Raw genomic sequence first — 15,934 nt, 5'->3', positions numbered from 1 at the left:
GAAGGGCTGCTGTGTACCTTCCAGACGAACCAGGCAGAGGTCTGATCAGATACGGCCCGCTGCCAGAGGGAGCGATGGAGGAAGGGAAGGAGAGAACAAGAGAGAACGAGAGATTGAATTAGAGATATGGGGCGTGATAGCAGAGAAACTATTGGATGGAGTGGGAAGGGGAGAGGGAGAGAGAGAGATTGAGAGGAATGCGGGACTTCGTTAGAGAAAGAGAAAGTGGCCAGTCTGCTGCGAGACAGGTTTACTACAGTCCATATATCCAGCAGGTATTTTTAGAAAGCAATGAATGGCTCAACACTACTTCTCACCCTTTTCTCCCTGCATTCATGTATCACTGCACAGGGTTGAGCGAGGCCTTGTGCCTGATAGAACAGGACATTTAGAGCAGAGGTTTAATGTAGGATAGAGGTTTCAAACCACAGGCAGAGCAATTTTCTCCATAGTTACACCCATGGCTTATGTTCAGTTTATGTAATAACAAACATTACCAAGGCTATAATTTTGGTGCATTACCTAGACATAGATATTTTTTTTCTCTACAATCAGTCCATCATCAACTTGTTAAAGTCACAGTGAAACCATATTTTTGGAGCATCTTGCTGCCTTCATGTGATATAGGGATATTGGGGTGTGATGTAATGCAGGGAGAGATCATTCAAAAGTGCAAACCAATGGGAGATCAGTTGGGGAAAGAAACATTTTTATTTGATGGGAAGGGCGGGATTGTACAAAAATGTGATGGTTTGATTGGTTCAAAGTTTTATTTGCACCGCCTGGTACACAATGAAGTCACTACTCACGATTTTCTGTTTTCCAGGATATAAAATGGAATTTTGATAATAATAACTTTGTCATTTTTTGACGTTAGTTGTCAAATAGGCGTATGGTATGATAGTTAGAATGAGCTACAAAGGTGAAAGGGTCATTCCAGTGACTTTAATGCTTTTCGGTATTACACTTGAATTATAACCTCTTCAGTAGAGAGTCAGTTTGATGGTGTGTTGCTGCAGCTGCAATAGAATTTCTAAAATAATCGATTACAGTGTTTCTCCAATGGTGTTCGTTGGAGTGAACTCAGCTGTATCTTGATTTTGTTTTGTGGATGAAAAGAAATTAAAATTAAAAGAATAACACATAAAAAAAATGACATGAAGATTAAGAGGTTCCTAAACTACCATTACTATCTATTTCCACTAACTATCCATTTTGTTTCCATTTCACTTTTCCACCAAATAGACAGTGTGTGTTTTATCATCTAATCTGAAAGCTGAATAGATTTCTTAGCTCATAAAATTTAGCAAATTCTATTTTCACGGTTGTCTTTGCTGATTTACATCCGTTTTCCAGTACAAACTGCATTTCCACTTTTGTTTTCACAGTTTGGCAAAGTTGTAACGTCCCTCTGCAATTGGTTTGCTTACCAATTATAGAGCAATCAACCACCATAAATTATCAAGAACATGCTGATAAGCCCTCTGCACAACCCCGTACTCATGACATGCTTATCATACTTTTGACGTGGGTGATCTCATTTTTGCCTACTGTGCATACAAGTGGCAGTTTTTTAAATTAGCGGCAAAAAAAAAAAATGAAAGTGCAGCTTTTGAACTGAGAAAAAACTGCATTAAAAACAAATAAAATCAGCCAATGACTCCCCCCACACCCTCAAAGTTAATATGCACATAGGCCAGGGACTCTTCATATATCTCCCTGTCTCATTTTCTATCATTATATTAGGCCTGACATTTCCAAGCAGTGGATAATTAGGTATGCCTTGGAATTTTGTATCTGCCCCAAATTTGCTGTGACATTAAAAAGGTTGGGAACTTGGGATGATTTGCTGTGTCCCAATGCAGACAATGCCGTAAGTTCAAGAAAATGAGGGGCTTTACCCGCCATGTGGCACACCGGCTCTGAACTCCACGCAACCCTGTCCTTATCCCCCTCTCTCTTTCCCCTCCTCACCTCCTCTCCTTCTCTCTCTCCCAGCCCCCGGAGTACATGATCCAGCGCACCAGGCATGTCAGCGCTTCTCCTTAGTTTACTTAAGCCTCTATAGAGCAGCCACAAAGCGCTCAGCCAGTCGTGCGATGATCCCCCCACTCCCCCCCCCCCCCCCCATCCTGCACAAAACACCGGATGCGCAGACCTCACACTGTAAAGTGAGACGTTTGAAGCCTTTTCCGTGGAAGATTGTAGGTTTCCTCCCCCAAGGCCCCGTCTTTACTTCATGGTAGTGTGTACTTCTGGGCTGAGGTCAGCGAGGAGCACTTGTTCAGACACAGCCGCTTATTATGAGGTCTGCTCCTTCGATCACTCACTCCCATGTAGCTTAAACCTGAGCCTGCAGACACAGACACACCAGACAGACGCGCAAACACACGCTCGCCCGCTCACACACACACGCTAAAAACTTTTAACTGTAAGTACGATATTATGTAATCGTAAGCCCGCGAAACTTTAGGGGTATAGAAAAAGGGATTAACGAGAACAAAGGAGGAAGAAGATGAGAGAGAAGGATGAAGTGAAGGAGAGAGGGAAAGTGAGCATTGAGGATTTTTTTTTTTTTTTTTGTGAGATCTCCTGACTCTGGCTGCCTGTCTCCTGAGACTGATCACAGCTCCTTCTAGCGCCGGGTTTCATTATTCTCCTCTCTGGATCCCTCCAGAGTGATATCGACACAAGTCAAACACTAATGTTATGGTGCACTCTGCATTCACATAAGACGACTGCTTCTGCTTCTGTATTCACATAAAGGACACAGACACAATTTGCTGTACATTTCCTTCTTTTCTTGCTCTGTTATCTGCGCGTAAACAATAGATCATACAATATAAAAACACTGTATTGCCACTGCCAGCATCCACACAAAACCCATTTCTGATCCGTGAATGATCTCCCAAGCTGGATGCCTGGGAACTGCATGTAAACTACACATTTTGATAAAGAGCAAGTCAGGAGATTCGGTTTGACAAATTGTGTCATACTAGCATTAGGTGGCTGAAAGAAACATTTCCCATGACACCATCTGGCTTATGTGCTTTACTCATACATGCCATGTATATGGTTTTTCCCGGGCCTTGGAGTCTGCTTTTAGACCGAGCTGTGAAAGGCAATCTGCAGATCATTTAGTGTAGTCACAATGACAGATCCTATTCCACTAACATAGGCAGGTCCTGCGTATTTCTCCAGAGTGAAAACAATGCTCCCTTGGCTAGTTTCTCCTTGCAGCCCTGCCATGCAGCGCTGCACAGTTGTTGAGTTCTTTATGGGCAAAATTGTATAGCAACTTAAATTGTATAGCAACCGGGAATCTCTACTGACATAAACTATCTACACGAGTGGGAGTTGTTGTTGTTAAAAGCAACTTGTCTTCTCCTTCAGTCTCTTGTTCTTCCCCCTTAAGTGTGCATGTTCACACTGCAATAGAATCTGTGCCAACCGCCAGGCCCAAACGGTCCAGTCGGGATTAGAATCAGCATTAAAATCGTCTAGTGTGACCTAGCCTTTAGTCGGATTTCAGTCAGTGTTTTAAATGTGGACACGTGTCCAAAGAAAGTAAACTGACCCTGGTGCAGTGGCAGTGTGTTTGTAAACTCAAATGACATGGTGACATTCATGTGTGACGTGCTGCGTGATTACAAAAACACTGAGAATAATACCGCTTGTATCAAGGTGAGCTTTAACAGCATCAATGCGAACAACAGAGAATACCAAAATAATCTGACAAATTGTTGTGAGTATTTCTCGTCTTATCAAGATGAACATGAGCTGGATCTCATTTAGTCACATCCCCCTCTGAGTAAACTAACCTGACTATCAAATAAAGCACACTGAACCCAAGAGGAAATCGTGTCACTTTGAACCATGTAAACACATGGAAGTCCTCCTACTCTTACCCTGCTCTCTACTCGCTACTGTACTGGCAAGTATATAACTGGCTAGTGCCATGCTGGCCTGGCTCCATCTCTCTAGTCTAGAGAGGCTTACGGAGAGAGAGAGCGAGGAATCTTGAACAAATGTTCTCTCCTCAGAGATTGGGTATTTTGTCATCCCTCCTCTCTCATAAAACGGGTGATGAAAAGCTGGCCTGAAGGATCACAGCAAACACCTAAATGAAAGTTTTTCATTGTAGCTTGTCTGACGCTGTACCAATGCCATTCCTCTTCATCGCCTGCATGTGTTTACATGTGTGCACCTGTGTGCGAGTGTGCGTGTGCATGAGAGTGCACATACATGGTCATCACCCTCTCCAGTCGTTTATATCCAATCACAGTCGCTCCTCGGCGGCGCTCAGAAATCCATCAAGCTGTGCGCTCCCTCCAGACGCCAGCCGGCTGTTCTCATTGTTGATTTGTTTTTATTTTCCCCCTTTTTGTTGCCCCGTTGAAAGCGGAGCAGTTACAGTTGAGCGGGCAGCTTTAATACGGCAGCAGAGTAATCAAGCAGGCACACACACACACACACACACACACACACAAAACGCCGCACAGAGCTCAGACCGGGCGAAATGGGTCAAACGGGTTGTGTCTTGGCAATGGATTGGCCAGCAGGGGCCTCAGACATGACACAAACACACACACACACACACACACCAGCTTGTTTCTCTTCAGCCTGTCCGGAGGTCCGTCTGATGAATAGGTCAGGCCTCTAAAGGGATGAGAGAGAAAAGCTAGCCAGAGAATGAGCAAAATTCATCATGTGCCATCGCCGACCCCCTTCCCTCCTCCTCTTCCCCCTCCCCTCTCTCTCCTTTCCTCCTCTGTCTTTCTCCATATGTCTCTACCTCTCCCCCTTTCTCCCTCTCTCACCCTCGCCTCTGTTTCTTCTCTCCTCCCTCCCTCCTCTCTCCCCCGTTTTCCTCAAGTGGCCTAAAAGCTACAACAGAACTGTTTTTGTGGTTGTTGACTGTTTTCGATACATCCTGACATCTCGTCCCAGCCGTCTGCAAACACTCAGTCGGGCCTCACACATTGGAGTGTACACACACACACACACACACACACACACGCACATTAAAACGCACACGCACAGCTCTGTGTGATGTAGCTGTGGTAGCAAGGCCTCCTTCCAGTGCAGGCTTTGACTCCCAGCAGGAGAAACAGGGACCACTGTAGAGATCACATCTGTTTCTCTCCTCCTCCCTCTCTGCCTCTATACCTCTCGTTCTCTCACTTTTTCTTTGTGTATAATTTTTTTCTCTGATCTCGCTCTCTTTTTCTCTCTTTTTCTCTCTCTCCCTCTCTGGCTCTTTCTTTCTAGCTGTCTTCTGTTCCCTTCTCTCACCAGCTTATAGCTCTTATTTCCCCCTCTCTTTCCCCTTTCCCCCTTTCCTCAGACTCTTTCTCTTTCCTTACAGTTTTCACTCTTTCCATCCCCTAATGGGTTGGGTCAGTGGTTCCTAAAGTGGGGTCCAGGAATCACTAGTAATGTAGTGGTAAATCAAGAGGTGGGTAAACTATGTCCTCCAGTCATAGTCATTATAAAGCAGCCGGCATAAACAATCAAACATCAGTTCTATTTTCAGAAAAACTGAAAATGTGCTTTTCCCTTTGAAAGTCCCTATCTTCATGTAACTGTCATCTGTTTGATACTGCTTACTGTGATATATTTATGAATTTACCCTAAGATATTTTGGCTTAAAAAGGTGCCTAATCGGAGTTCACATGTTATTGTTGGCAGTCACTTAACTTCCTCACTTTATGTGTGTGCAGTATGTGCTGTATGTGTTCGCAGCCAGTCCTGCAGTCTCACCTCTCTCTTCCTCGTCACCCTTTCTCTCTCATTCTCTGGTTACTCATTCACTGTTGCTTACACCCTGATCACAGGATCAATAGTATCCTGTAGGCCTCACTGCCCCCTCTCTCTCTCTCTCACACACACACACACACACACCTAAAAACAAAAAGACAAAGAGAATGGCTTCCCTGCTGCAGTTTTTCCTCAGCTCAGTAAGAGGGAGTGGCAATTTGCTCCTCATCTCATAAAGTATCTTTTGTAATCTCCAGCGGTAGTTACGGTGACGGACATTAGCAGCGGGATCACCGGATGACATTAAATGTGGCGGGCAGCGGGGCCCTTAAGGTAGCCACTTATCCCGGCTTTAGTAGCATTAGCATCATGTTAGAGCTAGCCCGCGCCTTGTGTTTGTCCTTAGAGGATTAGCTTAATGTTAGCGCTGAGACTCGCAGCAGCACAAGTGGCTCATGGCTTCAACTCAGGGCTTAATTAAATGTCAGTGCATACATAGCAAAACAATACTGTAGCTTTTCAGCATGGCTCCCAGGCGTGCGTGTGTCTGTGTGTGTGTGCGCGTGTGTGTGTGTGTGTGTATGTGTGTGCGTGCTCCCCGGAGTCCTCCCATCACATCTTCTGTAGAAACATCTGCTTTGTCCCATTTCTTTGCCATCTCTTCAGCACTCCTGTCCATAAATCACCTATAGCAGCTAAGGGAATACCATGCTGGGAGTGTGGAAGACCCAGCTGCCATATACCTTTGTGCATGCTTATGTTTGCACAGCGCGGCTATTTCAGTTGGCCGCGTGCAATATTGCAGAGGAGGATATTAAAAGTTAATGCAGTTAAGAGTGCTCGGTAATGCATTTTCAGCGAATGAGTTTGAGTGTGTTCATAAAGCAGAAAGGTTATGTATATGATATATATCTCTATTTGGCCTCTGGCTACAACCCCCAACCCCCAGAATAGCAGCTGCCAAGAGGGGGGACAAGGAACTGCCTCGTGGAATGAATGGATGGATGGATGAATGGATGGATGGCTAGAGGGCAGGATGAAGGGAAGATAGAGGGAGAGAATCACCAACTGGGGGAGGGAGGAAGGGATACTCGGCCTGAAACTCCCAAATAAACATAGGCAGAAAAGTGGGAGGAATATATGATGGTCTTGAGTGGTCATGATGGTGATGATGATGATGATGATGGTGATGATGAGAGAAAGGGGCAAGGGATTGACGAGCATCCAGAGGAAAAAAATGCACCATCATGTTAAATTTTGTGGGGAACACACACAGTTGAGATGCACCTGTCATAGCTTATCACAGCTCCACATTGTGTTTGCCAGTGTTGAACGCTGCTGGGCCGGTAACTCCATGTAATGTGTCTTTGTGGCCAGAATGGCAAACAGCTGTCCAGCTTTTCAGAGCGCTTCTGCCTCCTATCTAGGACAGAGATGCCCATCCATTATACAGTTAGCAGAGTGTACATACAGAGGCTCCAGAGTTTATACCTTCAAATCCGTGCTCCATCCATCCTGTTTAATATGACAGAACAATTCACCATTTGCATTACAGGGAGAGTGCCAGAATATTGATTTGTCTAAGCAATTTCTTTGTTGACCCCATGCACATCCCTCTTGTCAAAACTCTGGCTCGCTCAAATGATATCTAGCTATCTTCTTTCTCCCTGCGTTGTTTTTTCCCCACATGAAGAAAAAAAATCTGTACAATCTCTTCTTGTCACTTTTTTTTTGTCTTTTTTGTTTTTGATGAGAAGGAGGGCTGTGTGGGATTGTGTATTTTTCTCTTCTGGTGTGGCTAGCTGTGTCTCTGTCCTCTCCCTCCGGCGACATCTCTAAACAGCCAGGCTCCATTGTTCTTTTCAGCTTCATTAACCCCCCTCCATTAACCCTCCTGTTCATTAGGAACTAATTAAAATGGTAGATGCTTATTGCCAGGCAGCAGTAAGAAGATCTAAAATAATGAGATGGATACAAACAAACATCACTAGGACCCGAACAGAAGGGAGACCTGTTGCCGTTTCGCATATGAGAGACCCGCCGCCGATGAGTCATCACCGCACTGTTTGCGTGTCAAGCTCCAAGGAGTGTGACCCTAGTGCTGCACTGTGCATTTTACATTATCTCCTCTTGCTAACGGTGGGAGCGAAGCTGCAGAAAGCCCTGAGGCAGGCAGGATCTCAGCAATGTCAAGGTGTTCAGCTGGGAAAGCTGCAGGATTCGACTGCTTAGATTGGTTTAAAAACACGGCAGCATTTCTGAGGAACCTTCGCGGTGTAAAGGTTTCCCTCGGCTTACAGTGCCTTGTCACTGGGCAGCAGCGAATGTCTGAGGAAAAACTGCTAAATAATGAAGGTGCTTGCTATGACATTATGGACATTATGACCAGCATGAGGGCGGTAAAGCGGTAAAATCTGATGGGGTTGCTTATAGACACTAGGCTTCATAAATACCAAAGTAGGAGGAAAAACAGGGCTCTTATGTATTTATAGAAAGTATTGAGAAGTAAGGAAATTGATTTGGATCATTTCCAGGTCTTTCAAAAGAGGAAAATGCACTCTTTGGTTCAGTCCAGATACCCATATGATGCACATTTTATGTCTATCATCTTGCATAATGTAAAAGAAATGATGTAGTATAAGGAATAATCTTCTCATTTCTCAGCCGTAGAATGGTTTGGCCTAGCCGTATTGCCCAGACATTATCAGCATACATCACATTCACCATCACCCAAAATCTTGAAATCCAGCCAAGAAACCAAAGGTCAGGAAAAAGCATGGAAAATTGGAAAAGTAATATGCTAGGATCCCTGAAAAGAAGTGTGATCCTCTTGCTGCTTTACGATCACTTAAACCAAAATATATCTCTCTCCCTCACTCTCTCTCTTTCTCTCTCTCTCTCTCTCGCTCTCTCTCTCTCTCTGTGTTTCCAGATCTGAAGAGGGAGGCCAGTATCTGCCACATGCTGAAGCACCCACACATTGTGGAGCTGCTGGAGACGTACAGCTCAGACGGGATGCTCTACATGGTCTTCGAGTTGTAAGTCTCAAACCGCACACAAAGTCGACTTTCCGCCAACGAAGGCAAAGCGGGCCTCGTCAAAGGCCTTCACGCCAGCACACGTGTCGGCGAAAGAAAAAGGAGCGTGCGCGTCAGAGGATAGAGGGACGTATCTGCGGGAGAGTGTGAAGATGGGTTGATATGGGGACGGGGAACACGGGGCGATAGCAAGGAGGGGAGATTGACAGTGGAGGATGAAGGGGGGCAAGTGGGAGGTTGCGGCGATAGCATGAGAGAGAAAGCGAACCCCGCGGTGGTTTCACATTCAGCGCTGATACGAGAAAGCTTGTTAACTGAGGAACGAGAATGAAAGGGGGAGGGGGGGAGGTTTAGAGAAAAGAAAGGGGGGGGAGGGGTGTTGTGAGTGCAGCAGTGTATATGAAGGGGCAGAGATGAGATTAAGATTTCACACTTGCTGCTACCTCCAGCTCTTCTCAAAGCTGTGCCCTCCCCCAGCCCCTCCCACACCCCACCGTATCATCGTCTTTCCCCTCTCTTCCAGAACTAATTCCTTTATCATTTAATTCCGTTATCGCTGATCGGGCAAGTCCTAGGGTTTTGCACACAGTTCTATCACACGCCTCGGCGCAGGGGAGAAAACTTTCAAGGAAAATGCAAACGAGCTCAATTTTTGAGGGATTTTCACGGTTTTGGCACACGTGCGCACGTCGTGTGTACGCGTCCCCGTTTATGGCGCACATGCACACGAATGTGCACGCGGGAATGGGAGTAGATGTGAGACAGGCTCGGAGCAGTGCGGTCCTTTGAGAGCGGCATAGATATCTGAGTAAACATGGTAGATAAATGCAGACGGCTTCATATGTCTCCCTGTCCCCAGGTCTGCCTCCCAGCTAACCAAACAGCCAAGAATGGGATGAAGGGAGGAAGAGAGGGAGGGAGGGATGGTGGGTGGATGATAGGAGAGGAGAGAATAAGGATGTGCAGTGGCCAAATCCCACATAACGGCCCCATTTAATTGGTGCAGAGGCACAGCAACGCTACAGAGTAAGTTTGGATAATTGGGGGAAGGATGGGGACAGAGCAATTATGAGAGACTGAGTCGATGGTAGGTAAATGACTGGGTCGGATTTGTGTTTGAGCGCGCGCGTGTATCTGCGTGTGTGTGTGTGTGTGTGTGTGTGTGTGTGTGTGTGTTGACGTGCTTGTGCAGTCCAGTGTGTGTGTGTTTGTGTAAGGCAGCTAACTAAGCAGGATTGAGGCGATGTGGTAGGGCTTAATGGCCATATCTTAAAAGTCCGTCCCCAGCAGCCTGTATTGATTGCATGGTGCAGTGTAGCTCTGTGCATTGAGACGCGCTGTCATCCCGGCTACAACCTGGGTTTAACTGGGCTGAGAAGCTGTCATTGTTAGAGGCATATCTTTACTGTAAATTACTCCGTAGGGCTTTTTTAATGCAAAAGCGTTAAAACCTCACTGTTACAGCAATGCCTCCTCCTCCCGGAGACTCAATTAATATGTCGGAGCTGCGTTACTGTGCACAAATATTTTAATCTCTCTGAAGGACTTCCATATCCTTCCTGAAAAGATATATTTGCTCAGGGGGTTTGAGACTAATAGCATCTGAGCGTGCGCAGTTGCACGTACACTCACACACATACATAGTTGATTGATTTTTATTTGGTAATTTCTAAAATCATGGAGATTCATTCATGAATTTATTCAAGGAGAGCAGCATGCGGTAACACTGCTACGCTTTTCCTTCCATGAATCAAACAAACAACAGGACCATAGATACATATCAGTATTGAGACCAAGCAAGCCAACAACTGTACAGTTTTTAATGCAATACAAAAAACACATTAAAAACTCATATTCAAGCTGCATTTAAGAGCCGCATATGGCCTGACAACCCAGTAGTCAATTTAGTCCTGTCACATTACACAGAAAAGTAAAAAAAAAAGTGCCAATATGGCCTTTTCATGGCCTTTACAAAGGTAGACTACATTTAGACACACCACTTAAACATTCAGCGTGGATTTAAACCTATTTACAAACCTATTTGCATCTGGGCAGCTTGTTCCATAGAGTAGCCAAAGAATGCAATAATGATTCCTTGCCCATGCTATTCTTAAATTTACCTGGAACAAAATCAGTAGAGCTCCCTCTAGTGGAGTATCTCTGGGTATCTCTGACACCCTTAAAATAACCCCTAAGATACCTAGGAACCTCTCGAGGGTGCATCTTTATCTACTTCACTCTATCTTCCTCCCTTAGCCATTTCAGCCTCTCAAAAAAGGGTTCCAGAGTTCCAGGTGAATATTTGCTGGGAACTTCAAAATTGTCCTTACAGGCTCGTTTGATAGTACACTCAAAATAAAAAGAGGCCTCAATTTCCTATCTAACACGCTTCCTTTTTCAGAGAGGAATAACACTCGCCAACTTCAGTTCACTAGGAAATATCCCCGACGACAATAAAACAATTTACGATATGGGTCACACATGGACAAATAAAATCAGCTGCCTCCTTTAAAAATCTAGCGGGAATATTGCCAACACCAGTTGCTTTAGAGATGTCTAGCTCATTAAGTTTCTTCAGCACAGCCATTCTGTCACTCTCTCGAAGGAAAAAGCACCAGCTTCTACCCCTCGATGGAGATAGAGCTGTGGAGCATTTCCAAAACAACCGGGTTTGGGAGGGAATTTATCAACTGGGGTCTCGGCAATTGTGGTAAAATAGCTGTCGTTTCCCCAACCGACAGAGACGAGACATAATTACAGCTTCTCCTCTCCTGAGCTCTGTCTCCCAATTCACCTCCACAACCAATCACAGACAAGCACAGTGTTGAAGTTTTAATAGGAGTGACCTTTCCTTCCTACCTAGACGCCTGCGCTGACCTTTATGCCACACTGACCCTCTCTGTCTCCTCTCTCTCCTCCGTCCCCCCCCCCCTCCTTCAATCTCTGTCTCTGTCTTTATTAGTATGGATGGAGCAGACCTGTGCTTTGAGATTGTGAAGAGGGCAGACGCTGGCTTTGTCTACAGTGAAGCAGTGGCCAGGTGAGATTTGTGCATTTCTTTTTCTTCCTTAAGACTCCCCAATGTGCTGTTTGAGAGTTTGTGGTCGGTATTGATGCATGTTTTCGCATTCCAATCCCATGACTATACTTAAACGGATAAACATGTAGACAAACACCTAGTGCACTATTTGCAATGTTGTTAGTCTTCTGCTGCTCTTCTGCTGCTCTCTTATTTTGCTGTGACACAGCAGTAACAGTGCTCTCTGTCTTTTCCTTAGTCACTACATGAGACAGATCCTCGAGGCACTACGCTATTGCCATGACAACAATGTCATCCACCGAGATGTCAAGGTATTTCTGACTTACAATGAAGCTTCTCGCCTCACTAGAAGCTTTCTGGGGCAAGGCTGCGGGGTAATTCTAGCAGCCTGGGATATATGCAGTTCAGGCAGTATTAACAATTCAAGAAATAACAGCACGCTGCAGAGATATAATCATTAAAAATGTTCTCCGGTGGAATTGCTTTATAAAGTTGTTTCCAGTGCTCCGTGACCTTAAGTTTGACATTTTCCCCAAAACGCGCAAAGAGCAATCGGGTCAACTCTCTCCGCTCCGCCGTTTTGATTACTCTTTGATCACTCTCTTCTTGTGAAGACTGTGTAAGATCCAAAAACAATTAAATCCCTGTTAATTTTTGTGGTTGCATCTGCTCTGGTATCTCCTTGATTGAAGGACTCTTGTGGCGACAGTGCTGGGAGGAGGGAGAGAGAGACAGAGCTATAGAGAGAGAGGGTGATGTGTTTATTTTGACTCTAATCCACCATTTAAACCGGCCTTCATCAGCCTGTATCATCTCATCATATCATAGTGCTGATCATGGCCAAATCAACAGGCAAGCCTCTCCAGTGTGACTCTGGTCCTGGTTAAACTTGGCGGTGAATATAGCAGGATAACAGATGTAATGCGGGTTTGACTAATTTGATGCACAATGCTAAGGCTGCAAATTACTGTTAGAGTGCTGATTGACAACATGCAAGCAACCAGCTGTGTGGCAGATAGGTAAGCGGTCACAGAAAATGGTTGATTGACAGCTGACCTATAATTTTCACAGTGTGAACTTAAGCTGTCAAAATCCAACAATCTGACTTTCACTTGTCTTTATCTGGTCCATTAATATATAATGCCTTGTACTGCCCTTGCCTTCAATATTTTATTCTCACTTTGTGTTTGTCTGAGGACATTGGAGAATATTTGTGAGAGAGAGAGAGAGAGAGAGCCAGACAGAGACAGAGAGACAGACAGAGAGAGACAGAGAGAGAGAGAGAGACAGACAGAGAGAGAGAATGTGTGTGGATGTGCTTGCATGCATACATGTGTCAGTTGTGTGACTGCATGTCTGTCTTAGGTGTGTGTCCACGGCAGGCTGCAGGTAGCCAGTGTGTCTGCCAACTTTTCAACCACCAGCTCGTATAATGAGCAGCCAGGTTTCAGAAAAACTCGAATAAGGCTTTGCATCCAAAGTGGTGCCTCTTGTCTCCTCCATCTCGCTCTCAGCATTCGCAAACAAGCAAGGCAAAACACAATTCCCTTGGCAGCTACCCCAGCTGTGAGTTTAATGGTTTTTATATGATATTCACAGAGCTCAATTGCAGTGCTCCCTTTTATATGTATTTTATTGCCTTTTCCCAGAGACTCATAATGCATATTATATGGCCGCAGTCAGCTCCCAGCTTGTGGATTACTATCTCTCTCCGGTGTTTGGCCGGGGTGTTAGTCATCTCAGCCTATAGAATCCTATCTCTCTGTCTTCAGTCGGCGACTCTCTCCTGTACTGGATCCCTGGCTGCTGCACAGGCTTAGCCTCTCATTGTCTATACGTGAGTGATAGCCAGCCAGACGGTTCAGGGGCACGAGAGGATAGAGCTGGCTGTTTACGTGTGTGTGTGTTACAATGCCTCTCCTGGTTATTAAAGTGATATCTCTTCCATTCTACTTCTGTACAGCCTTTGTCCTATATCCCCCATTAATATATTGCCGCTACCTATGAGCTGCCCTAGCTACAATGTCCCGTTTTAATTTACACTTCCACTGATTAGGTTTTCACTCCGTCCGTGGTCAAGAGTTTCTCTCCCTGCATGCCTTGCTGCTCTGCTGTCACAGCAGCAGCCTTGGTATGTCAACCAATTATCCCCACGTGGGCAATATGTTCAATTAAGTATGCTTAGTTGGCAGTGTGTTGACCACAGTAGTGACATTGTAGTAAGCTGAGAGTCACGCTGCACGGCATCACCCAGACTTGTGATTTTAACTGCTTTAACTGTTGCTTACTCTCATGGGGTGTCTGTATGTGAAGCTTAGTGGGCATTCCTTCCATTCTCCTTAAAGTTAAAGGTACATATCTCACTGCTATCTTATGGGCCTGTTTTCTGCAAGATCTTTTTGTCTAAGATGAGGTGTCAGGTACTGTGTGTGTGTGTGTGTGTGTGTGTCTCCGTATCATGCAGTTTTTTTCCTCTCTGCAAGCTGCCACTCTGTCTGCCTCTGGCCTACAGGGAACTCTTCTCACACCAGAGACGAGCTCAAACGCATATACACACTTCCTCCTGACAAACTCTATCTGCGCTCTGCGTAGTGTTTTTACCAAACACACTCCCGAGAGATGGAGGAAGCGTTTGCAGCTCGATATACACTGATATATTTCTAGTCACAGCAAGAAGATGAGTATTTAGTGGAACTGAGGATCCATATTCATATGAGTGAACTTGTCAACCCCTTCCACTTAGTTAGTCCAAGTTTTCTGCTATTTCAGATGCATCACAGCCACCAAAAATTGCACTGGTTTTGATCATCTGGAGATACCCGCGCATATATTAGTCCTTGGCTGGTTTCCTTTCATTCTAAACAGAGTAAACAAATCTCTATCTAGCAATGACATCATCCTCTATGGAAGCATCACCCAGTCATTGAATATGGATATTTGTGAAAGGCCAAAGGCTTAGAAGTCAAAATGAATTTGTATGATCAGTGTAGCAAGAGGTTTAAGTAAGATACATAAACCTCTGAGCTTTGACATTGGTACAGGGTGGCATTCACCTCCATTATCACCATTTAACAGTGGCTCTGTGGCGTGTCTCCTGTCTGGCTTATCAGATGTACTGCCTGGGATTTATGCCCTCTACAGGGGACACAGAGGGATACACACACACACACACACACACACACACACACACACAAACAGTCATACACACAGAAACACACACACACTAACGGCAAAGCTGTCCTTGTTGAATATGGATAGGCTTGAGTGTGCCACATCCTTCCATGCATGAAAGTCAAAGTCATTGAATTCATTTGAATCCCGATGTTCATAAATCACCGTGCCGCTGTTTGTCTCCCGGTATTTATCTTCCTCCTCACCTCACCACAGACCTCCACCGGTGACAACGGCAACTGTCGCTGTGTGTGTGTGTGTGTGTGTGTGTCTGTGTCTATCTGTGTTTGCATTTGGTCTTTGTTATGCTACAGACAGATTGTATGCAGATTGGCACTGCAAAACTGATAGAATCTGCTTCTCTGGCTCACAAGTTTTGAATGCAGAACTTGGAGAGCTGAATACCGGCACCAACTCGCCCGAGTCTGAAGGTGAACCCTCTTTTTTTTTTTTGATAGAAAAGGTGTAGTCACACATCCATCTGAATGTGCCTCTGATATGGGCTCTGGAAATTTCCAGTGTTTGCGCTAGCGTCGGTTCTGAAGTCGAGGCGCACCGAGGTGACGCTGAATGTTTGAACTGCAAAGCACAGATCCCGACACTGTGTTGAGCAAACTGAGGAATTCATAAACACGCCGATACTTTCGATGTAAACATAGATGAATGAATAGAAAGTCATGCTGGCACAGGCCTATACCTTACCTTACAACATAGTAGCGCTTTTTTCTCAAGGCGCACCGAGGTGAAGAGACCAGCTGTCAAGACGTTCCTAGCAGAAGAGACGGTAGGCTTTATCTCTGTGAGTTTTAGAGTTCGGCTCGCTGGAACTTTACATAGTGTTCCTGCAGGAAGACGGGAACTTTGCCAAACCTCGGTACGCATTGCTCCTAATGCCATTTCTGCTTATAGCGTCATATTGGAGACA

General features: G+C 45.1%; 1 protein-coding gene across 7 annotated transcripts in view; it reads left to right on the top strand.

The window, feature by feature from the left end:
- The window catches only part of caska (calcium/calmodulin-dependent serine protein kinase a), a 101,982-nt gene that overhangs the window by 38,845 nt on the left and 47,203 nt on the right, over positions 1-15,934 (top strand). For all 7 annotated transcript variants that reach the window (XM_071926398.2, XM_071926394.2, XM_071926392.2 and 4 more), the window contains exons 3-5: positions 8,693-8,798; positions 11,761-11,838; positions 12,077-12,149. In XM_071926398.2, the coding sequence (XP_071782499.1) occupies positions 8,693-8,798; positions 11,761-11,838; positions 12,077-12,149 (257 nt within the window). The remainder of the gene's footprint in view (positions 1-8,692; positions 8,799-11,760; positions 11,839-12,076; positions 12,150-15,934) is intronic.

This window comes from Centroberyx gerrardi, chromosome 10 (assembly GCF_048128805.1).
Source record: "Centroberyx gerrardi isolate f3 chromosome 10, fCenGer3.hap1.cur.20231027, whole genome shotgun sequence".
NCBI lineage: Eukaryota > Metazoa > Chordata > Actinopteri > Beryciformes > Berycidae > Centroberyx > Centroberyx gerrardi.
This window is presented reverse-complemented; position numbering and strand designations above follow the sequence as displayed.